Raw genomic sequence first — 24918 nt, forward strand, 5'->3', positions numbered from 1 at the left:
TTCCTTCACTGTGAAGATTTTGAGGAGTAATTTGAGACATTTGTGGTTATTGCTGGGTTATAAATAGCTCCTGAGATGTAAGAGAAGGGGGATGAGTGATTAGGGAGTGATTAGGGAGTGGTTAGGGGAAGAGTTTTAAACACCCGATTTTCATCATTTTCTCTCCATTTTATCTTTGTAAACAATTTTTGAGTAATGAAATCATATTTTGAGCGTGTTTCCAACATGATGAGCTAAACCCAATCCTTGGGGCGACGGAGGATGCTATCTTTCCAATGAAAAAGTGGTAATTCTTAATTATTTAATTTGTGCAATTTTTATTTATGATTATTTGCCTCGATTGAAAATAGATTTTATGGCTTTTGGTTAAACAATTGTATTTTCTTTTGATGGAACATGCTTAGCCTTGGGTTTTGATGTCTCATGCTTTGGATTAACATTTGTTGTTTCTAAAAATCTACTTTTGCAATAGTTGAGAATCGATTTGAACGTGTGAAATTGCATGATTATAATTAGTATCACTTTGGAATTGGTAAATAGCGGAATCCTAGCCCCAGTCTCTCCATTATTCTCACAACATCTTTTTAATTTAGTTCGCTATTTTTATTTTAAAAAAAGTCTAAAAATCCGCTTTCACAAGTCTCAACGAACCTTTTTACAACAACTTGAAAACACATCATCATGTCACATCACTAGGGTATTATACAATATGTACAGTATATACATCTTCACAGTTATGTTTTCAATATAGCACGACTTGAAAGATACGTTAGGAATGAAACATTTCAAGGAAATATTACTAACCTCAAGTGGAAGGATGATGTCGTCGTTGTAGTTCGTTACTTCTTCACATTCTTCGGGTCTTTGGAGTAATACTTGTATGTCTCAATATTCCTAGACTTTCTAGTAAGGATGGCAACGGATAAATATCCGGCGGATATTGGCAGTTCCGATAAGGTTAAGGTTAAGAATTATCGGATATACGATATCCGATAACATCCGACGGATATCAAAAAATCCAATTCGATAAGGTTAAGGTTAAGCTACCGGATATCAGATTTTTAGCCGTTAAAATCCGATAACTAGGAAAAGAACTAACAGCTCGAAAAAAATAGAGTCTTTGTCTTTTTAAGTTCAAAATGTTCCGTGAAAAGTACAAACCCACAAAAGCACAATGTTTAGAGTTAAAGAGTTTACTCTCAGTCCAGTGAATGCAAAAGAAAGTACACAACATGCTATAATAAAGCCAAAAAACCAAAAAACCAATGCCTAACAGTCACAGAGGCTAACAATGTCAGCACGCTAGTGAGTAGTGTAACTTAGTGTGATCTTGCTTGGCTGCCTGGTATGTTGTATCATTGCATTAACTTCACTTCAGTCCACGATTTCCGTATCTACATTCACAAATCACAAAGAATCACTTGATAAGAAAATTCTGACATCCAACATTTCAGTTTCTCAAAGCTTTCACCACTATAAGCAACAGTGCAACACACATACCCACATGCTAACCAAGAAAAAGATATGCAATCTAAAAATTCACAGAGGTAACAAGGTGCAAAGAGATAAAGGAGAGCGACAATGAGGGTAGAGAACTAACAGCCACAATCAGAACACCAAGATGGTTAGTATGCAATCAGTTGAAATAAGTTTGTAGTGCAGCAAGCATTTGGAGAAACACACTTGGCTATTTTCTGAGTAGTGAAGATTTAAAACCTGCAGAAGTTGTCAGGCATGCAGACATTCTTTCTCTGGCGTATATACCATGTAGGCATAAAAACTATCACGGCATTTTTCTATTCAGTTAAGGGAAATAATGTCTACAATGAAAACAAAGGGAGCTGCAGAGTACAGTTCTAAGGAAATATTGCACTCGAAATTATAGAACACTTCTAAGGAAATCCTCCAAGCAGATATTTCGGCATAAGCATATCCACCATCATAACGCATAAAGAAAAAAATGCCTATGTTTTTCAACTAAAATGCGTAAGACTAGTTGTTATATGCTCAACCTTTCAGTTGTATGCAAAGCTGACTAAGCTGACTAAGCAAGTTTCAATTGTATTACATGAGGAAACGTTCAAATTATCCTGAAAGGTTCAGAACACTTGAGCCAGCTGTATGCATACACAGGAATTCAATATGCTTGAGATAGAAAATGAATAAGTACTGTAAGACAAGAAAGAATACTCAACATATCCTGGATTACCCCTTTCTGCAACATCGCAACCTGCAGCCGCAGGGCAGGAGGAGCTCACCACCTTCCTGATACCCAATTCGAAGAAATTGAATACTTTCAGATCATATAATTTTAGCCTTAAACATACTCACACTAGGTTAAAGAGTGAAGAGCTTCGAATCAAATTTTATCCTGAAAGGTTCAGAACACTTGAGCCGGCTGTATTCATACACAGGAATTCAATATGCTTGAGATAGAAAATGAATAAGTACTGTAAGACAAGAAAGAATACTCAACATTTCCTGGATTACCCCTTTCTGCAACATCACAACCTGCAGCCGCAGGGCAGGAGGAGCTCACCACCTTCCTGATACCCAATTCGAAGAAATTGAATACTTGCAGATCATATAATTTTAGCCTTAAACATACTCACACTAGGTTAAAGAGTGAAGAGCTTCGAATCAAATTTTGCTTCTAAGAAACCATAATTCCCTCTTTGCACAACCTCCAGTCATCTAAGCTTCTATAATTGTTCTATTTCGCAAGTTTATAAATACCCCTCCAAAACAATTCCAAATTATCTCACTGCGACAGAACCATACAGAATATGGGGTATTGTATCCTGACTATCACCATAAATGTAGCATCTAAAGGCCAAAGAAAAACCCTTTTACTTCAAATTATCATCTTGTACCTAGTTGTGCAAACTAAAACTGTACACATTTTCAAGTCATAAATAAAACAATAGCACGCTCGCACAGATAGGTCCCTTAATGTACAAGATTTCCTACAGTAGGGCAAATGGTCGGCCTAAAATCTTTAACGTCCACAAATTAACAATAGCAGCACAGTGCTCAAAATCTTACATAAATGCACCCTAGAATACTTACTACAAAACAACAGTAGAAAAGGGGTGGGACTGATTAGTTTGATTAGACAACAAAGGGCAACCAATGGGATCCTATCATCTTCTCCTATACAGTAGACATTAGCAAGCATCTAACGAGAAGGATCCAACGGAAGCTTATCGGGAACATGTAAACAAGAACACGATCATAAAGAAGATGTAGTATTCATCCCATCCTTATATACTACAAGACGGACTACCAACAGTACCCCCCAAAGCTAACACGAGCAGCCATCTACACCCACAGTACTTAGCACAGGCAAAAAAGAACAGGACTCTTACACAGACCCTCCCTTGTGTATCCTAAACTTCTCTAGAAGTTCTAATGGATATTATCTCAATTTCCAGATATTACTAACAATTTACACAAACCTAGAAAACAAAAATCAAATTGAACCCAGCAAATAATTATATGACCAAGAAATCATTCAATCACTTCAATGGGTTATATTCAAACATAAATCAGAAAGAACTGTTCTAGAGAATCAATTAGAAAAGTCAAACTGAAAAGTGAAAACCCTAGAAGAGGGAGGGATTTAAATCGAACGGATATAGAAAAAGCAAACCCCTAACTATCAATATTAAGTTATTCTTCGACCTCATATTCCAGTTCAGTTTAAACCCATCGCAAATCTTTCATCCATACAGAAGCCCTAATTTTTTATTGCAACACATAAACCCTAATTTCATAAGAATTGAACATAGAAATCGAACAAATTAAAAGAGAAATCATTAACAACATAAAGGGGGAGCGAATCAATACCTGATTGAAAAATTAATTATTTGAGAAGTGAGAACTGAATGATTCATCGAGAGGGGGGAGCGAGACTGAGAACATAGTGAGAAGAGAATAAAAAAAGAAAAGGTAAATGTCTTCTCTTCTCTCGACTCCTAGACACTAAAATTACTAGTACGCCCTGCCCTATCGGATAGAGCCCAATCTGGTTCTGATAGGTTAAGGAGGAAATATCCGACAAGTTATCGGATTCGGATATCCGGTATCCGATATAACGGTAAAATCTTATAGGATCTCGAATAATCGGAAACGGATCCCGGATATCGGTCATCCATTGCCAACCCTACTTTCTAGTATAACCTACATGAAGTTAGCTCTAGTATTTAATCAAACGACTCTAGATGAGTTTTGATACTAAAATATGACAACCAAACTTGACATACCAACGCTTTGTGAGTTCAACCGAGCTATGCTCTAGCATCAACACTTGTGAGTTCGACTGACCAATGCTCTAACACATGAAATTATCTCATGAACTTACTTAGAGATGCAAGTACTTTTGTTTGAACTTTAAGCAACCTAGCCTTAATCATCACTATAAACAGAAGACTCTCTGCCACAAATATCTCCAATCTCGACAAGCTGTACATCTTTCTAGATGCAAAGAGTCGTCCTCCATGAAGTTAGTTTTCTTCGGGAAACGTAATTAGCTTACGACTTAAATACTTCACCTAGGATTCTTGAAGCACCATTTTAATTATCTTTTACTTGATAAATCCGGTATTTTATCTTGATCATCATAGTTTTTGTTTATTCTAAGGTCATTCTCTTATGATATATAAGATCATTCGAGAACTATAATTCGAGGAATAACATTAAAGAAGTTATAAGGAGTTTTTCATTTCAGATCTTGTAAGTTCAACAACATTATGATCTATGCAGGTAGAATCAATTAGGTGTATCTATTAGTTTTGAAGAGTATAAATTCTAATTGTTGGGAATTGATTTATTGTCTTTTTATTCCTAAAGTTCCCTCAAATAAAAAATTCCACTACCTTGATTAAAATTTGAAGAAAAACAAATATGTCTCATATAGGAGAAGGGATAATAGTATTCTTCATGAAAGACCATGGAACAACTCCTTCGCTTATAAAGGACGTCATCTAGTGGAATCAAGTTTGTAGGTTCTTGCGAGATACAAGAGATATGTGGGCACAACTGCAGCTGAATATCTTAAGGGTATATTTGGTCTCAACTACATTCCAGTCTGAAGTTTGATAGTAGGTTGATGTATACAACGGCTTAATATAAGATGTGTTCGAAAACGAGGTTTCATTTTATTTTATTTTTTTCTATATTGCAATATCCCTTGTTAACAAATTTTATGATGTCTTGTTTTTTCCTTTCCATATTATATCGTTTATCATGTAATTGAAATATCACAAGAAGAACGTTATTCAACCTAGACAGATTTTCTCGTAGATAAAAATCTTACAAGACTTGTTCTTGTTGAATTCATATCTTGAAATAAAGATCAAACAAGGTTTTATCTTGCTGAACTTGGATCTTGAAGTTTGACGAGATCATTTTCGATTGACCTTGTGGATTTGTATCTTAATCAGTTAGATAATCCAAAGGATTCTTATATTCACATTATGAATACACATCTTGTCACGACTAGTTTCTTGCATAATTAAGATCTGAACGTATTGATTATATAAGAATTGTCGATACAGGTTCACGAACGAAAAAGTTGGTAGTATTTTTAGTATGGTTTTTAATTTACCAATAAAGAACTACGTTAGTGTACTTAGTACGGTCTTTTATTCAATAACACTCTGAGGCTAAAACAACCCTTGTGCGAAGTTCTTCGCTCTCTTCAAGGCATTTTGTCTTGTATATACCTTGAGAAGATTTACTAGACAATTGCATAATAAGTTTATCAACTCTCATGATACATTATGTATGATTTTTATATTGGAAAGGAATCCCTAATTAACTCTATACTCTGTACTCTTAAAAAGAATTTGTCCTCTTGATAAATTACTTCACTTGAAAGAACGAGGTAATGACATTTTCAAGAGAATACTAGAGTAAGTCTTTCACAAGAAAACCAATTGAGAATTCAAATTGAAAGTTCAATAGATGATCTTATTAATGCTCTCAATAAGATTGAAGAGATAAAAGAAATGATATGAAATCTAAAACCACTATGCGACTGCACGAATATCCTTAAATTTTTCCCATCAATAATTCTAGAAAATAAGGTTATCTCTCAATAATTGAAATGCAATGAAATAATTCCTCTAGTAACGAGGAAAAGAAGAGAATATTTTGCCCCTCTCTAAACAAGTTACCCTGTCATCTAATTAATAAATCCGATATTTTTAAAAGTCAAAAACACTGTTATACTACTATGGAAAAAAGGGTCACATCCAGAAATGGTGCAACAAATTGTCTAAAGAAGATTGTCTAAGCATGGAAACTTCTCCCCCTGTTTCCATAACGAAATCTTATTATTGGGAGATGAAAGGGCATCTCAATAAAGATTGCACATTCCAATTAGAGCAAAAAGAATCATCGATTCACAAAACTCTTTGAATCGTATTCTTAAAAGTATAACAGATATTAAATCTAAATTTTTATAGTTCACATAAAAAATATGTCTGGACCTTGCACTTTTGGACATGTTGTTCTCAATCAAGAAAATGTTGTTCATCACAACAATAAATATTTCTTTTTCTATTATTAAGGAAAAAACATAAAGCTTGATCCATATGTTATTAAATCATCTTAGACGTTGTTTCCAGGATTGTCTAAACTCACTTCCAGGGGAACAATTGAAGACGTGCACAATGTAATTTCTGGGGTACAAGGTCCTCATCAAGAAGTTGAGACAAGATTAAAACATGTTTAAAAGCAGGTAAACTCGAGTAAGTCTTCTAAAATCATTTCTTATTGATGACAATTAATTCCATGATAATCTTTGTAGATATGTTAAATGTAAGATTAACAAAGGGAAAAACAAGCAAAACACCTAAGGTTAGTGATTTCACGACCTATATATAGTAAGCAGAAAAAGTGCCCACCGAACACAATTTGATTGTGTTGGAATCAACATACTCGTTCTTGAGATTGACAAAATGAGGAATGGATAATGGATAGAGATGTTATCTTATTAAAATAATCTTTACATATCCTTGTATTCTCACTCGTTATATTAAGAGATATCTTGGTTTCTCACTTTTACTGTTATTGTATAACATTAAGCGATTTGATGGGATACTAGTATTAGATCGATGTCTCTTTGAAAATTTTGTGTATATTGTATAATTCATGCCACTACTTCTTATGAAAACAATAATTTTATCTCTAATTGTTGAGCCAAAATTGCTCCAAAGAGATTTATCCATATCCATGAGATGATCTCATTTTAATGGTCTTACAACTAAAAATCCCAAAGTGGTTGTCATTGTCGTCTTCAACGCACCTATAAAAGGATAAGAGCTAAAATATAGGAAAATCCGACTCAAGGTGTTACCATAATATCGCTAACAGCGAGCCAAAATGTAATGAACTGATATGGGTATCAACACTTCTTATATATATGCTCTTTTTTATAATTCTCCTTACATTTGGCTATTAAGGTAAGAATGGAGAACAAGATCCATGAAGATGACTATGATGTAATATAAAGAAACATATGCGCTTAGATAAGTCAATCTAATCATAAAATCGATATATAAACGAGGTTTTCCTAATGACAAAAAAATATTTCAAACAATTACGTCGTTCACCTTAGTGCAACATGCACATTCCTCTACGAAAGGTTTTTGTGACAAATAAGATCTTTTGATTATGTTTTTGAAAAATTCATTATTGGGTCTAATACCTCTTTTCTATAGAATTTCCTTAGAAATTATTGAGATCTTTGCAAGTCTTGTGTCCCCGCTTTGTGGACGGATCCTTAACACAATGACTAAAAAGAAGTTGTGAAACCCCCATTTCCTGTTTTGACCCATCTCAAAATCCTGAAAGAATTGCTTTTAGAAATAGACTTGTCTTTCCTAATTAACAAAGTTTGAAAACCACGGGAGGTTCTTACTTTAGAAAATCCTTTATTGCCCGGTTACTTATTATTTTTAGAATATGTTAATTTTCTTCTTTGTTTCTCAAATAATTCTCACCATCAATTAGTAAAGAACTATAATTGTAATAATATTGCGAGAAAAGTATTTCTTCCATGTGTGAAAAAATGTTATTTTTATTTATTTATTTATCTTTTGTTTGATTTTTTATTTAGACTTAAAATATGTCAAACCGAAAAAAAAATGAAAATATCACTTTCCTTAAATCGGATATAATATTATTTTCAAATTACGTTCACATAAATATCATCCAATTTGCTTCAAAAATAAAATAAAGTCAATGGGAGACTGGCCCCCAAAACGATGGACTCCAGCTAATTGAAAAAGAGACCAGAACTTCTAGAAGCCCATTACTGTATACTTCGTCCCGAAGAAATACACGCGTGTGGATTAACTCAAAACAACTAAGCATTTTTTATTCGTGGAACCCCGTAACGGATTGCGTGAAAATGACACACGCAATGACAAATCAACCACTAGTCAAACCCAGTCAACCTTCCAAAAAAACAACAGCACACATTAATTTCCTTTTTATCAAAGTCTTCGCGACCAAGAAAACCCAATCGACATTTAATAATTACCATTTTTATCTAATCCCTCGTGTAATAATACTCGGCTAATATTAAGCCACGTATTAGATATTTTACTTGGGGCGTAAATATCTAGCACACAACTAAATCTCTATAAATACAGGTCACAGGCCACAGCTTTCTGGTTCCAACTTCTTCTTCTTGATTTCTTCTTCTCTGTTGTATAAACCCTTCGCCATAAGTTTTCCCGAAAATATCTTTTGAGGAACTTTTGTATAATAAAACCCTAGAAATCATATCAGAATTTTAGAAACTGATAGTGATATAGTGAATTAACAAAAAAAAAAAAAATCAATTAAGAAAACCAGTACTTGGATTGAAGATCAAATTCCGTGAATGAATCAAGGTGGTGACAGGTATGTTCTTTGAAATTTCTCTTCTTTTCGTCTTTTTTATGGTTTTAGTGTTGTTAATTAGCTTTTTGTTGGATGGTTTTGAGTTTGTTGATTTGGGGGTTCTAGGGATTTGGGGGTTTATCGTTGTTTTTGATGATGAAATTGTTTTTTTGATTACAATTTGAACTTAATTTTTTGTTGTTCTTGTGATGATTCAGGATTAATATAAAGCGTGGACGCAATGGATCAGAACCTGTTGCAGAAACTATAGCGAAGTATGAACAGCATCTTAAAGAAGCATACAGGAAACCAGCTAAAGGATCGAAGAAAGGATGTATGAAAGGTAAAGGAGGACCTGAGAATTCCAAATGCAAGTATAGAGGTGTTAGGCAGAGGACCTGGGGAAAGTGGGTTGCTGAAATTAGGCAACCTAATAGAGGAAAAAGACTTTGGTTAGGTACCTTTGAAACTGCAATTGAAGCTGCTCTAGCTTACGATGATGCTTCCAGAAGAATGTATGGGAAATATGCTACTCTTAACTTCCCTGATGGATTACCATTCACTGATTCAATTTCCTATTCTTGTTATTCTAGTGGTTCTTCTGACTTATCTGAAGTGTGTGTTGAGGAATCGAAAATTGAGGTGCCTAAAAGAGAACCAGTTGAATGTGATGGTGAATCGGAGAATAAGAGGCCTCGAAAATTGAAAGTTAAACTTGAAGAGCCAACAATTACCTCCTTTATTAGTACTCGGCCTTCTACTATTGTTAAAGCAGAATTACCATTACCTACAATTGTTGAGTCTGGAGTCAGGGATTGGAATCCTTCTAACAATGTAGCGGAAATGCCCATTGATTGCAAGCCTGGTATCTGGAGTTATCCCACTGCAGTTGTCGGGAACGAAGCACCCGTGTTTCCTGAGGTTGGATTCAGTAGTTGTCCATCTTCAGGCATCGCAGTGCAAAGGTCGATGACAAGTAATGATGCTGGAATGGATAGTCATTGTTCTTATGCAAGTCAAACAGGTATTCCACCTGCCTCAGAGGCCAATGGCGCTGTAAATACAGTAGCTGGATATAGTACTTATCCTCCTGCAGTCGAAGTGGGTAATCAAACAAATGGTGGTGCTGGAGCAAATAATTGTTTTTCATCTGCCAATGTTGAGGTCATGCCACCTTTCTCAGTGCCCAAGGAGGAAAATGAGCTGGATGGATTTTATATGAATACAGATGAATTCGGTTGGCTGGGGCTCTTTGCAGATGATGTGCAGAATTACCCCAATGATGAATATTTCAATGTGGACGATCTTCTGTCGGAAATCAGTCCTGATACATCAGCACCTATAGAAGTTGAGAAAATGCAGGAACCAAACTATCAAGGTAGAGAACGGTTGCAAGAGATGCAGTGCGGAATTCGACCAGCAGATGTGTCATACCAAATGCAAGATTCAAAACCACAAGTAAATATGAGCATGAACCAGGAGCCATTTGCAACTGATTTCGGATACAATTTTTCGTCAATAATGAATGAAGACGAAGCTGCAAAGTACACTTCAGATTATGGAGGAGGATTTCCTGAATTGTTTTGATAGAGGATATTAAGGTGATGACGTTTTTTTAGATAGCATCATTATACATTTTAGACTAGTGTTAATTTTGACATAGGGATGAATTTAATTATCTAATTAGATTCTTTTTCATCTGAGCTGAATCTTTCTATAGGATTTTTAGTTTTTGTTAGAAGGGTTTGGCTCAGGTTGGTACTGGTTCTGAATTTTGATTGTAGAAGCCACTTTTCAGTTGCTCAACAAAAAAGAAACTGTGAAAAATATACTTGAATCTTTTTAATAGGTCAACTTAATGGTTGAATTGTATATAAATATGAATGTATGTTTGTTTGACTCTTACAGTTTCATGTTAATTTTTTTTTAAATGTGATGTTACTGCCATTAGGTTTGCTGCTTTTGCCCACTGTCACTTTTAGGGTCCTTTCTCAAGTTCTTGTTATTGGCCTTTGACTTTGTTGTCCGCCGAGGGTTGTTGGCCTTTGTCAATTTGAAATCACTTTCACAGATTTCTCTGTTTGCTGAACTGAGAAGCCAGCCTAGGATACAACTGAATTATGTCTTAGTTGGCTGTCAAAGGCTGTTATCTTTTTGTTGATTCGAACGGGCATCATTGTTGCCCTGTCTGTTTTTGGCATACTTAGTCTGGAGCAATGAGTCTCATGGAGGAGAAAGTTGAGGATTTAGTCTTTTCCTAAAATAGGATCCACATGATGAATTTGAACAGTCTGGCCTTCTGTTTTGAGACAGCTGTTTACCTTCTGCCTCTTAAGCTAGTACATGCTACATTTTGACACTCCATAAGCAAACAGACAACAAGACACAAAGGAAATGATTAAATTATCAGACGACAGTCCGAGAGAAGGTTAAAGTTCTCTAGGAAAAGAGCTGCAGTTTGAGTTGTAGTAGCCACAATCTGGCAATCTCGTTTCTATAACATCTGATCCTTCAGCTGGTGAAGCAAAGTGAGTTTCCAGAAGGGCCAAACTTTCAGCTTATTCACCACTTATTGCCATCATGGTGGTTGCTCTCGCCGCCATAGGAGGAGACCAATGCATATTGAACTTATCCAACTGTATAAAGCGTTCACATATTGACACAAAATAAGCATGACGAATACGTGTAGAAGTTTCATCAACTTGCTAATCCCTCCCTCTCTCTGGCTGGAGGTTCAGGACCGAAACTCCGCAGCCTTGATTTTATAAAAAAACCCAGGGCTTGATAGGCATTTTTATGGCTTATGATCCTATATCCCTGTTTTACATTGGGTATATTTATGGCTTAGTAGCCAAAACATGCAGGGTAAGGAAACCGTGGACTGGGAAAAAAATAGATAAAATAATTCAACAAACAGGTAAGGAGGAAATGGTAAAGAGAATCAAACAGATATCATATTTCAAAACTATATCCAAGGAAGTTCTCAAGTTTAAATGGCTTTAGTCTCCAAAATCTTTATGTCCAGCAACACCATTTAAGGACGTAAAACAAAACCAGATGACATGTGATCCAAAAACATAAGCTAAAGACTGACAATCCTTGATTCTCTCATCTTTGGAACCATTTAAGCGTGGACTTATTCAAAAGTGATAGCTTTTGTGGGCTTTGCCAACAGGTCAGTGCACTCTTGGAAAGGGGATCTGGTAAAGCGAGTTTCCTTCCAGAAATCTGGAGTCAAGAACCCGTATGTCTTTTGGAGAATATCAAAAGTAGCCTGCAGACACAAAACATAAGAGCATTATCGGTCTGTTACCATCATAAATCCCAAACTCCGCAAACATATCCAGATAACAGATGAATCAAGAACTAAACCACATCCGGACGATTCTTGAAGATCAACATTTTCAATACTATAAAATAGAACAAACATTTAATGACAAAAGAAATCTACAAAGAAAATGCAACAGAACAGCAAATGATAATACTATTTCATAGAGAAAGTAATGCAAAGGATACAGTTTCAAAATCAGCAGGTCTACATGGACAATGAAGAAAATACCACAAAACCGATTCCCCTAATAGGAAAATGGTGAACCATTTCTGGGTCCCACTATCCCATGTAAGAGTCAGTTTTGGTGATGTTTTTTTCCATTGTCCGTGAAGAATTATTGTCTCGAAGTAGAATATTAAGATCAAAGCACGATAACAATAAAAATCCACGACCGTGTACAAGGATCTAGTTTCCACACAGCTAAACGATATTCAGAAGATTGCTAGGGATAAGATGAAAAATAATAGGCTATAGCGTTATGCACATTATTGATCAAAATGGAGAACATAAAAGTGACGATGCTGAGATGCTATTAATGTTGTCAATGTTTAAAAGATCTAAGAGATCACCCGTCTAAGAACCTTCAGCTCAGGACAATAAATTCAAGAAGCTACAAAGAGTTCCGATGAAAGAGACATTATTACAGTATCTCCTTTACATTTAGAAAAATTGAACCTGTGAATTATAGTTGCTAGTGTGACCTGCCTTCTCAATTGGACAAGTCAGCAACCAAACTAGAAGAGACTTTCTAGTTACATGATTAAATTGACAACAATTTAACTAACGAAAAATTAATTTGAATCTTGGCATCTGAGGCTTCGCCAGCAGAAAACCAGTCAAATCAAATGTAGTTAACAAAACTACATACTGTAGTGGCAAAGCTCTCATATACATTATATGGTATCATCCTGTTGGTAATATACCAATGAGAATAGCGTATATTGCCTGTGAAAGACGTGTAATCATTGAGCTTATACCACCAAAAGAGCCTCAAAGAGCACATCAGAATTCCGGTCACTGGTCGTAAGTGAACTGGGTATAGTGATAAACTGATATGGTGGTCAATTGAGTACACATTTGATGGACTGAAATACCTCAGAGGCGATGTGCGAGATCCCTCATACTCTGGGGTGGGACTGACTCTGTTAACAACACAGGCAAGCTAAAACTTGAGTCTGAAAAATATCCAAAATCTTGTTCTATTATCGCAGTTAACTAAGCATGGGCCCATTACAGACCACAGGGGGTGTCCTACAATGACAGCAACTGATGCTACAATACCAATCCATGGTGGGATGTTTTTTGAGATAGCTATAGTTTCTGCTGGCGGAACACTCTCTAAGCCTGAAACTTCGGCTTCTACAACTGATGCACGTTGCATCAGAAAGCTGGGAATTCCTACTTCTAGGGTCTCCCCAGAGACAAATACTCCAATCTTGCTTCACGAGCACAATGAGGTATTATGATTAATTATACAACTTTTTTGTTATTCCACCTGTTGTGCTTGCTAATCATTATCTTCCGACCCTACATTCATGAGTTTCGACTCCTAGAGGAAACCGTCTACATGAGACTATAAAGTTGTATGAATCTGTGATCAGGACACTCGGTTCTTTTGAAGGAAGCCATGAATCAACCTAGAGCTATGCCAAAGAATATTAGGTGGATGCTATTGTTCATTTCCTGAAGCATGTTAGAGTTTGTTGATTACCATGATTAAGTCTAATGTTGGATGAGCCCATGAGTACTAAATGAAACTTGCTTCGTCATACAGAAAACTAATTCTCAATTCCATATTTTGCAGAAAACAGTAAAGGCTATACATATGACTGGCTAGGACCCTTTATCAATTTGGAAACTTAACTGCATTGGTCACTGTAAAATTTATAGGCCTCTTTTATACCAATTCATTATCTTCATTGTTTACCATTGACAGACATATGAAGCTAAGATATACACCATGTCAATCCATTTCTTTCCTCAAGCATGATGTAGTTTATCCAGTTGTTAAATTATCTGATAATGTTGTTGCTGCTCTTGGTGTATGAATATTTTCATGATGTCAATACAGATATATCTACATATGTAGACTCAAATGTTGTGATTTCTTTTGAAATTTGCTTCTTCAAAGGAAGATGCAAAAAGCGTGAAGTTGCAGGAACTTATAAAACTGTGGATATTTTGCCACCTTATATGTGTTCCCACATTGTAAGTTTCAAACTCAAGAAGCACTTTCTTCCCCCAAGAAAATAAAAGCATTTCTAATCCACTTATATATGACTGTGAATTTGTTGTCTAGCATGATTTATTAGCTGAAATTGAAACTGCGTAACAGTTTCGGTTTGCTATTACTAAGCAAGGTCATATAAAAATCCTAACAGTCTTTACAATTATACCATTTGATCTAATCAAGCTAACAATACTACTCCTATTATAGTGGAAAAGGTCTCATCTACATTTTATGTTATCATCCTGTTGGAAACATACCAATGGGAATAGCGTATATTGCCTGTAAAAGGCATGTAATCACTGAGCTAATACCACCAAAAGAACCCTAAACAGCACATTCATGCAAATGTTTCTACTTACTACATACTCAACACACATAATACTAAGCAAGGTCAGAAATATGGTAGAATCGATTAGGCATCTCTATAAACTTAAGTGACCTAAATAGACCTAATATTCTCTAATATACAGATTAAAAAACACTTGAATGATCAATTAAATTTGTAATTTGTTCCTCACACAACAAATCAAATTTCAATATCATACTGACAAAATCAAAGAATAGAGATAAAATTCTAACCTCAAATCATCTAAGCTTCTTGACTCCCATATTCCTTTTAGCCGCCTCATTAACATTTTCAATGTAACCTTCAATTGGTGGTGTCAAAGTAGCCATAAACCGATTAGCAGGAAACGGAGTTAGATCAGGAACCAATGCAGCTTCCTTCAAATGATCTGGCAATGCTTCAATTGCTGCCTTCTTCAATTTCAAAATCGTAGATTCCGCTGCTTGTCTTGCACGATGCTTTCTCATTAACACTCTACTATACTCTTTAGCTAATCTCCTACCATCTTCAACAGTCAATTCATATTTTGGTATTTTCTCAGCATCAACTAAACCTAACGAAATAAGATCCAACCCAGGTGTACCCATAATTTCTCTCATTTGTTCTTTATTATCCTTCTTAGCTCTTGCTTTGATTTCCTCGAGTTCACGTTGTCGATCTTTACTCATTAACCCTAATTTCTCTCTTTCAGCTTCTCTTTCTCTTTCTTTAGCTGGTAATTTACGAATCGGAGTTGGCGCATTTAAACATCTATCAACCATATCGTTAAGACGTTTAGATGCTTCACCCCTTGTACCTCCACTACCAGGTCCAGCTTTTTCTGTTCCTGCACCTTTCTTCTTAGGGATTGTTGATCTCTTCAATGGTGCTGCTGTTTTGAGTTTTGCTTTTCCTTTTGCTGTTCCACTTACTGAACATCGTTGAAGGAATTGATGGTTTAGGGTTTTCAGTGATGAGGATGATGATGAAAACAGTGGTTTCAATCTTGACAGAGGATTCATTGGAATTGAGTAGGGAAAATGAAATGGAGGAGAGGACACTAGGGTTTTAGACTTTTAAACTTCGGCTGTGGTTCTATAATTGAGGAGTGGTGGTGGAACTGCGGGCACGCGTAACGCGGCCTGGTTGTTGTTTTTTTGTTTACCGTGCGCGGGTTATAACCCCAAAGGTGTCACTATTCATCAACAAAAAATCCGTCCAAACAAAAATGACACAAAAACCCCAAATATCATCAATTGTCTAAACTACCCTCCCCTAATTCAAATGAAAAGAAACCGAAAAAAGAAGACCCACTAATCATTATTTTACATCGTGCGGTAACGGACAAAAAATTCTCAAAACCTCCGCTCTTCTTCTGTAACTCCTTCAAAACCAACCCAGAAACTCTCAAATCTTCTCGAACTTCTTCATCCCGTAGCGAAAATCATCTCTGAATCTCGATTTCACCTTCTTCTCTTCTTCGATGATTACGTATTTCAACTATTGAAGCAAAATCTGGCCTAACTAGCTTCATTTATCTGACCTAATTAGTCTAAAGCAACAAAATTGACGAAGAAAAAAAATCAACAGGAGAAAAAGAAAGATGATAAGCTAAAGAAAACTGCGAAAATACTTACAAAAGGTTAGAAATCTCATCGATTATTGGTTTTCAATGGTTTAATGTTTCATTTTTTTGATGTAACCAGATTTTTAGGTTTAGGTTTGATTTGATTTTTTGGGTTTTCAGTTTGCTTTTAGGTTTCATTTGTTAGTTTTAGGTTTCATTTGTTAGGTTTAGGGTTCCATTGAAGACTAATTCAATCTTGGGTGTGTTTATTTTTCTGTTGTTGAAGTTCAATTTTGGGTGTGTTTAATTCTTACGGTTTCATCAGTTTTCAAGTGTAAACTTATGGTTTCATCATTTTCCTGTTTATTTTTATGGTTACAACATTTTTCAAGTGTAACTTATGCTTATAGTTTCATCACTTTTCAGTTGATGGTTTCATCACTTTGTTTGTGCTTATGGTTTCATCATTACAAGTGTAATCTTATGGTTTCACCATTTTTCAATTATGCTTATGGTTTCATCATTTTTATTCTCTTATGGTTTACTTTTGGTTTCACAATAGGTAAAAAAAGAGAGACAGAACCGTTCAGGTGTTCATTGCATCACTTGTGCGAGCTAGCAGTGGAAATTAAGGCGTTGATACAACACAAGCAACTGCATTTGAAAGCTCTTAAATCATGTCCGTTCTGGCGTTTCTTTGAGCCGTTCTATGATGGTGTAATGAACGAAGAAGAGCTCGTCAAAAAGACAAAAGCATTAATTATGTTTTTAAGTTCAATAGAAAATAGACTTGATAGTAAGCGCCCGTATTGTTTCAGGATAACTAGATCAAGGGACATGACTCTGCGGACCATTCCCGAACATTTTGCTGTGACTTTTGGTCTACAAATGGTGAATTGTGTAGAAGCAGGCGGCATAGATGAAGAGCTGGTTGAAAAGGTTAACATATTCGTGGCTAAGTATTTTCGTGGAAATAAGAAGACAAACAAAGGCGATATTAAACGTTGTATGTTGGAAGCCGCAGCTGATGAAACCAGAGCGGATGACTTTGTCAAGTTTTTCATAATGTTCCTTTTGGTTTCGGTATTTGTCCCCAAAAAATGTGGGCAAACTCTGGAAGCGAAGTACTTGTACATGGCGTTTAATATGAATAAGGTGTGCTGGCCTAAAGTCTTTCATGACTATCTACTTGATTCGGTAATGACAAACAAAAAAGATGTGGAAGATATAGTTGGTTGCGTCATTTACCCGCTGGTAAGTTAAGATTTGTTCTGGTTTCATCATAAGTTAAGTATTTTTATAATGTTTTTGACGATTAATTTGAATATTGGTTGTTGTTTTTTCAGTATTGGTTAGCAGATATGACAAAGATCGCACAAAGAAAGGATGGGCTTGACAAGTATCCGAGGTTTGCTAGATGGAACCTTAGCAACATCTGCCAACAAGTATTGTCTAACTTAGAGGATCTTGCCGATAAAAAAGAACTTTGGTCTGACGTAAATATTTACTTGGAAGATTTACTTTTCTGATGAAAACAATTCTGGTTTCATCAAAATTTCTAGCTGAATTTTTGTTCCTTTAACTTCGAGGGTCTTATATGATATATTTGTTAGACAATATTCAAAATCTTTTATTTTTTAGATATCGTCCATGTCTCAATTGTATATCATGCCATGTTCCACCAATAAAGCTTCACACCACAAGTGTAGCAACTCCTCATCTTGTACTGTGTTTGAAGTCGTCGGAATATGTGTTTCAAGTTCATGTCCGTTTAATTTTTTAGCTGAAACAAATTTTTCTTGTGTACTGCAGGAGAATACTGGTCACCGAGAGGGATCATTCTTGCTTCAGTATGACGAACAAGAAATGCGCTTGGTTGAGCCCATAGATGAAGTGGATATTGTTGTTGAAGATTATGTTGAACTTAAAGTGCCAGTTGTGATTCTGAAAATGAAGTGCCTGCGCCAGTTGAAGAAAATGTTGGTGCTAGCAGTGAAGCTAACTCCTACAAAGCCAAATACCAATGGGCGCGAAGCGTGATTGAAAATCTTAGGACCAATACTACAAATGTTCTTTCTGAAGAAGATGAATCATTGCTGGCAAAATATGATGCAGAGGACAGGGCACAACAACCGGTACAAGAGGATGTTCCAATAGTACCTGAAGCGGCTTCGAACCGTGAAGAAGATGTCGAGGAAGTATGTTAGATCTAGTTTTATTAGGTTGCTTTGTGTGTTGTTTGATGGAATCAGAAATGGTTTCATTGCCTATAAATAACATTGTTGACTTAAAATTCAAGAAACTTGTATGAGTTAAATTGAGGAGAAAGGTTAAATTTCTAACTTGTTTCATAAATTTCAGTTTATTGGTAGTCTTTTAATGTTTGTTTCATCCTTTTTTGTTGAAACCAGATTTGGTTTCATCCTTTTTTGATGAAACCAGATTTGGTTTCATCATTTTTTTAATTGGTTTCATCATTTCAAGTTAATGTTTGTTTGATGAATTAGCCAGTTCTTTTTTTTTCTTTCAGAAGATTTTTACAACATTAGGTTTTGAAACACATCATTAGATTTTCATCAAAATGACTTAGATATCTTAATATTGCATGTGATAACAAGGGATGTTAACATGATAGATGTTGCTCAAACTCTTGAAGATGCTGCTCAAACTCTTGAAGATATTCTGATGCAACCAGAAAAGGATTCAACCCATGGAGAAACACAACAAGATGCGGAACAAGAAGGAGTAGAAGAAATAGAAGGAGTATAAAAGAGCAGGTCATATCTTCTTTGTCGAAGCTAGTCATCGAAGAAGAACAAGAAAGAGATGGTACTGAGTTGACACCGAATACTATAGAGGATATCAAGGTGGCCGAGCGGGTCGAATCTGAAATGGAGAAAGCTACTTCATCGATGCCAGTCACCGAGGAAGAACAAGAAGGAGATGGTACTGAGTTGACTCTGAATACTATCGAGGATATCAAGGTGGCCGAGCGGGTCGAATCTGAAATGGAGAAAGCTACTTCATCGATGCCAGTCACCGAGGAAGAACAAGAAGGATATGGTACTGAGTTTACTCCGAATACTATCGAGGATATCAAGGTGGCCGAGCGGGTCGAATCTGAAATGGAGAAAGCTACTTCGTCGAAGAAAAATATTGAGCAAGAAGACAATGAAACTGAATTTGTAATTGATGAAGATGAAATTTGGAAAATGGAATCCGAATACAATAAGAAAGGTTGTTCGTCGTCAAAGCCAAATGTTGGAAGCGTATACTACTACTCAGCCGTAAAAATGGCGAAGGATTTACTTGAGTTAGAAAATGAACAACCTGGATTTGATTTAGGACTATCGCAGAGTGACAACGAAGAGCAAGGGCAGGGAGAAGTCAGTGCTGAAAAAAGGATGAGTAACATGGTTACAAGAATGAGGGAAGACAGAAGGAATTTGGGACCACCTATCAGAATGCAGGATTACACCACTGTGAAAAAAAAGAAGAAAGGTTACAGCTCGTAAGTGCAAGGTGAACAAGGAGGTGCAGGAAGTACAGGGGGTGAAGTTGAAACCAGTTGATAACTTGAAGATCTTGAAGGTACTCAAAAGAAATGATAAATCCTTCGTGACCAATTTTTTCAGAAAGAACAATGAAAGGTAAGTGGGTAATAACTGATGAAACCAATACTGGTTTCATCAAAAATTTGTTCCAAGTTATTCATTGTTTATCCTTTTTTGATCCATCATTGACTAGCTTTTTAAAAAATAAAATTAACAGGACAACGGCGTGAGAGCATTTAAATCTTCAATTACAGATATCGGGGAAGAATATGGATAATTTGATGAGGAAGGGTGACGTCGCAGGAGACATCATTGAGTTCTACATGTTGAAGCTGCAAAACAACATCAAAAAAAATGAATTGAAACAAGATGGTTCTCCAAAGTACCAGAGAGCTGTGTTTTTAAGAACATTTGCCTATGTAAGTTTACTCTGAAATTCTCTAATATAATTTTGTTGGCAGAAAAAATAGTTGTGGAAAACAAAAAATGATGTTGTTTATATGGTTAATTTTGATGGAACCAAGTTTGGTTTCATCAACTTGCATGTCTGTAACTCATTAAGGAGATGTTATGTATTTTGTTTCAGACATGTCACTCATTAGGAAAGAAATGTGGTGCTGTAATAGAAGGTTTCATCGACAACATGGATTACAGCGTGCGATTTTTGTTCGTTTCACTGCTGACAACACTTGGAGATGTAAACCATTGGATATTGCTTTCTTTTGATTTTGAAACCGGAGAATTTTATCACTATAACTACTTGGCTTCCACGAAAGAAGAATGCCGAAAAAATGCTGAAAGCATGAGACAATGTATAGTATCAGCATTTGCACAGCACGACGCAAAACTCCCCCGTGATCAGCAGATAAGTCAACCAACAACATACTCTTTGCACAACCCTACATGTTGTGAAAAAAATGGGGTAAGTTATGTGTGGAAGTTTATAGTTCACATATGCATATGCTTGAAATCATTACATCACTTGTAAACAGTTAGAAACCGAATGCTTTACATATAGCTACTAATATCAGAACTCTCTCAGCTAGTCACTTTGTAACAATTGAGACATTGTTTTGGTTTTTCAGGAACGATTGTAGCCTGCATGTTTTTTACTACATGAAGATCCTCTTGAAAGGAAACATGTCTACAGATGATATACGGGAAAAGCTGCATAATATGAGACCAAAGTTGGCGTTGAAGATACTCCTTGACAATATAGAATAATACTCGCATGTCGTGCCCGTCCTCTTGAACATTCAGTTTTAGTTGAAGTTTAAACTACTTTTGAATGGTTATTGTAATGATGATACTCCTTGACATACAGTTCTTCTTGCAGATTCAAGTTTTAGTTGAAGTTTAAAGTACTTGTGAAATAATTACAGTTTATATAAAAAACGATTTCGCGTGATTTCAGTTGTGTTGTATCATAGATATGATGTCTGCATAAATATGAGTATTATTCTATATTAAAGTTATGTCTACAGAAATATGATGTCTCATTTTTATAAAACAGTATCCATAAATGTTGTATCATATATTTGCGGCACCAATAAACGGTAGACAAAACATCATCTATTGTGTTGTCAAAAGATGTAGAACAAAAGTGATAGTAAAACAATGGTGAAACCAAAAATGGTTCCATCAAAAAATGATGAAACCTATTTCCATTTCCATCAAAAAATGATGAAACCTAATTTGGTTGCACCAAACTATAAAGGCCTGCAAAAGTTCTGACAAACTTAATCAAACAAAAAATCTGACAAACTTAATCAAACTTATTTATTCTTAGACAAATTATAAAATGAAAACACCTGCAGCACATTAACTTCTAAAACAAAAATTTGAAATAGTTGATGAAACACATATTGTAATCTAAAAACGAAACTAAGAGTGAAATTTGATGACTTGTAGTCGAAATGAATTCAAGTTCTCGTGAAATCTGACGAGAAGGGATTGTCTGTTTATTGTGGGTGGTCAAAAACTTGCAGGAACCACAGGTTCTCATCTTTTTACTGGGAACTGAACCTGTATTAGGAATCCTCTTCTTCTTCGATGGACGTCCTAGTTGTGGTCCATTATTCGAACCAAAAACCATCGATTTTGGAGACACTGTCACGGGCTTTTCAATTGTGGGAACAAGATTGATTGCATGTTTATATGATTCTCGATAGAACTTTAATGTAAAGTAGTGTTCAACATACTTGTAAGGTACTTCTCCATTCACCATGATACAACGGACAACATGGGCACACGGGAAACCGTCAATACGCCAACGATTGCAAGAACATGTTTTTCTTTTAAAATCTACCGTCTGTGTTAATGAAGCATGAACTTAAAACATATATTCCGACGATTTGGTGACTCGGTAGTTACAACCATGCATCTTGTTGTCATGGAGCAGAGCTTCATATTCTGGACATAGAGTTTGACGCCAGTTCATCAAGTTTGAAGAGTCCTCGGGACGTTTACACATTTGGTCTATAAGCTTCACCCTGATCTCATCAACCATGATGGCTATAGGCTTCTCTCTCTCTTAAACGACCGAACCATTGAAACTCTCACCAATATTTGAACACAACCTACCATATCGTCTACCCTTGAAGACAAAACTTGCCGATTTATCAACAGGAGCTCTACTTAGGTAGTCTTGTAACTTCTGATTTTCAACCTTCCTCAACTTTTCCCAATTCTCTGTAAATTCTTTATGAGTAGAAGCATACACACATTTTTTAAACAGTCCCAATACATATTTGTTATAAACCTTGCAATTCTTTCGTAAGAATGTATTGATATTGCATTCCATGTTGCAGTAGCACCAAGCATGAAAAGCCTCAGGAAATACAACAGGAATTTGAGTTACCAATACAATATCTCGATCACTCACAAAAGTAAGCTTTAGTCGCAAAGGAGAAAGGACTTCCTTCAAATTTTCCAAAAACCATTTTCAGTTCGCTTCATTCTCCGATGAAACCACAACATAAGCAGGAGGGTAGATTTCTGTAACATGAACAAAAAGCACAGCACAAGCATATCATGAAAAAAAATAATAAAAAATGATGAAACCAAAAATAAAAATGATGAAACCAACAGAAAAAAAAATGATGAAAACCTTACCGTCATTCCCGGTTAGACCTGTTGCTTCCATCATATGACCAAGGTACTTGATTTTCAAGTGGGTCGCATCAACGAATAGTACAGGACGACAGAAATTGAATCCGCGACTACAAGCTTCAAAACAGATAAACATTCTCTGAAATTTTTGAGTCCCTTCTTCAACTTCCAAAACGACGTGAGAACCAGTGTTGGTTTCAATCAACTTGTTTTTATACCAGTTCAAGAACATAAAAGATTTCTCATTCTCTCCCCATGTGGTATTCAGTGCATGCTTCTTCCCTGAGTATGCATAATAACGACTAATGTCAAAGCCGTATTCTCTCGTAAACTGATCCATAATATGCTTAGTTTTCTTATTAGGATCTTGTTTAATTTCATCAATAATCAAGCTGCTAATTAGTTTCTTCGATATCTGTGGCTTATTAACAAATCCACCAACACAAGTATGTTGATTATCTAGTTCCTTGATAATAAAAGGACTTCTTACAACACCATCAACAGACACAACATATAAATGCCAATTACATTTCTCCTCTTTCTTATTAGCACAACATGCACCAATCCTCAACTTCTCATTCCTGTAAATCTTGAATTCATAACCGGATGTTGCGTGATACTTTTGTATATCACAACGAATTTGTTGAACACCTCCCGGGAACAACTGTTCAACTCCCTCAAAAAGATGTAACCAATGATCAGACTTCAACGGTTCCTTAATTTTATCTGGAACATCATAATCAAATCGTGGCTTGTCAAAAGGTATAATTCTAGAACTCCGTGGCTGGTCAAAAGCTATAATTCCTGAACTTATTGAACCAAAACACTCAGCTTTGTGACTTACATGTAACTCCATAATTCTTTCTTTATTATACAGACTAAATAGAGCCAACGATTGCAGATCAAAATCAGAATGAATGGCCTTTTGCTTATCATCAACCATGTGAAAAATCTCCATAGAAGGAGGAGAGAATTCACACCAACTTGAGCATATACTAGTCTTCAATTTAGCAAAAGACTATTGGAGGCCAATACGAAAAGTTAAACAATCTTCTTTGTGACATACAACTGCGAGAACGGAATCCATAATCTACAGAACAAAATGATGCAACCAAAAACAGTTTCACCAGATGTGAATATCAACAACAAAAACAACAGCAGTATGAATTTCTTAACAATCACAAAAGGTTCATTCCAAATAGATAGACGTTCATAAGAACATCAACAAAAACATAAGAAATCATATGAACATCATCAATTCAATTTATTCATTTATTCATAAGAACATCATCAATTCAGTTGACTCACTAGAAATCACAATTCAACAAAAAAAAGTAAATTGAATACCTGAAAACTTGATTGATTCTTCAATGAGTAATCCAAATACTACATAGAGCTTAAACTGAAGACGAAGATGATCAATACGAAGTTGATTGATTCGTTGATGAATAATTGGAATATAACACACAGCTTAATCTGAAGACGAAGTTGATACAGTTTTTATAATCTTATTCGATTAAACACCAGATCTCTGAATCTATAGCTTGTCGTAACCTATTGAATCAGTACTAACCTAAAAAAAAAACTCTATGAATTGAATCGAAATCAGGAGAATATGATTTTTCTTATTTGAATTAAAATCTGGAACTGACAAAACGAAGAAGAAATCGTTTTCTCTGAATCTGTAAACTACAAAGAAGAAGAAGATGCAAATCTGATTTCGCCGAAACAGAAATCTCGTTTTCTTTTTCGTTTCTTGATTTCTGTTTATGTTTACTTCCACCATGATTTCTTTGAAACGGATATTTTTATACCAAAGGTCAGTTTGGGAAATTATAAATTCAGACAAAACTAAATTTGCTAATTATTGTTTGAGCTGGGGTTTTTGTGCCACTATTTAATGAA

The 24918-nt window shown here is 35.5% G+C and overlaps 3 protein-coding genes, 1 long non-coding RNA gene and 1 other non-coding gene across 6 annotated transcripts; 1 reads left to right on the forward strand and 4 right to left on the reverse strand.

The window, feature by feature from the left end:
- Nucleotides 1-1102: 1102 nt before the first annotated feature.
- Nucleotides 1103-3951, reverse strand: LOC113338265. 2 transcript variants are annotated; one of them, XR_003354698.1, is made up of 4 exons: nt 3850-3951; nt 2477-2546; nt 2196-2265; nt 1103-1394 (listed from the first exon to the last, which is right to left on the reverse strand). It is a non-coding gene; the product is annotated as an uncharacterized LOC113338265 (long non-coding RNA). The 2 variants fall into 2 exon arrangements; XR_003354699.1 differs by lacking the exon at nt 2477-2546.
- A 4729-nt stretch (nt 3952-8680) lies between these two features.
- LOC113338255 lies at nt 8681-10802 on the forward strand. The gene is made up of 2 exons (XM_026583708.1): nt 8681-8916; nt 9114-10802. Exons 1-2 carry the CDS (start codon nt 8897-8899, stop codon nt 10480-10482), a joined length of 1389 nt encoding a protein of 462 aa, XP_026439493.1. The 5' UTR covers nt 8681-8896; the 3' UTR covers nt 10483-10802.
- Nucleotides 10803-11824: 1022 nt separating this feature from the next.
- LOC113338232 lies at nt 11825-15898 on the reverse strand. Its single transcript, XM_026583687.1, has 2 exons — nt 15036-15898; nt 11825-12169 (listed from the first exon to the last, which is right to left on the reverse strand). Exon 1 carries the CDS (start codon nt 15801-15803, stop codon nt 15042-15044), a length of 762 nt encoding a protein of 253 aa, XP_026439472.1. The 5' UTR covers nt 15804-15898; the 3' UTR covers nt 11825-12169; nt 15036-15041.
- LOC113339138 lies at nt 13106-13198 on the reverse strand. Its single transcript, XR_003354968.1, has one exon. It is a non-coding gene; the product is annotated as a small nucleolar RNA U54 (small nucleolar RNA).
- A 6948-nt stretch (nt 15899-22846) lies between the features above and the next one.
- On the reverse strand, nt 22847-23956 carry LOC113338900. The gene is made up of 2 exons (XM_026584295.1): nt 23017-23956; nt 22847-22899 (listed from the first exon to the last, which is right to left on the reverse strand). The coding sequence occupies exons 1-2, from the start codon at nt 23954-23956 to the stop codon at nt 22847-22849; spliced, it is 993 nt and encodes a 330-aa protein (XP_026440080.1).
- Nucleotides 23957-24918: the final 962 nt, after the last annotated feature.

The sequence above is a fragment of the Papaver somniferum genome, unplaced genomic scaffold (assembly GCF_003573695.1).
Source record: "Papaver somniferum cultivar HN1 unplaced genomic scaffold, ASM357369v1 unplaced-scaffold_19, whole genome shotgun sequence".
In the NCBI taxonomy this organism is placed as follows: Eukaryota; Viridiplantae; Streptophyta; class Magnoliopsida; order Ranunculales; family Papaveraceae; genus Papaver; species Papaver somniferum.

Excerpts from the sequence above, each read along its gene's own strand:
- LOC113338255 (XM_026583708.1), top strand. The coding sequence starts at position 8,897 with ATGAATCAAGGTGGTGACAG. Across the intron at positions 8,917-9,113 it reads ATGAATCAAGGTGGTGACAG|GATTAATATAAAGCGTGGAC; the intron begins GTATGTTCTTTG and ends GTGATGATTCAG.
- LOC113338232 (XM_026583687.1), bottom strand. The coding sequence starts at position 15,803 with ATGAATCCTCTGTCAAGATTGAAACCACTGTTTTCATCATCATCCTCA.
- LOC113338900 (XM_026584295.1), bottom strand. The coding sequence starts at position 23,956 with ATGGTTGATGATAAGCAAAAGGCCATTCATTCTGATTTTGATCTGCAA. Across the intron at positions 22,900-23,016 it reads AGGTCTAACCGGGAATGACG|AAATCTACCCTCCTGCTTAT; the intron begins GTAAGGTTTTCA and ends TTCATGTTACAG.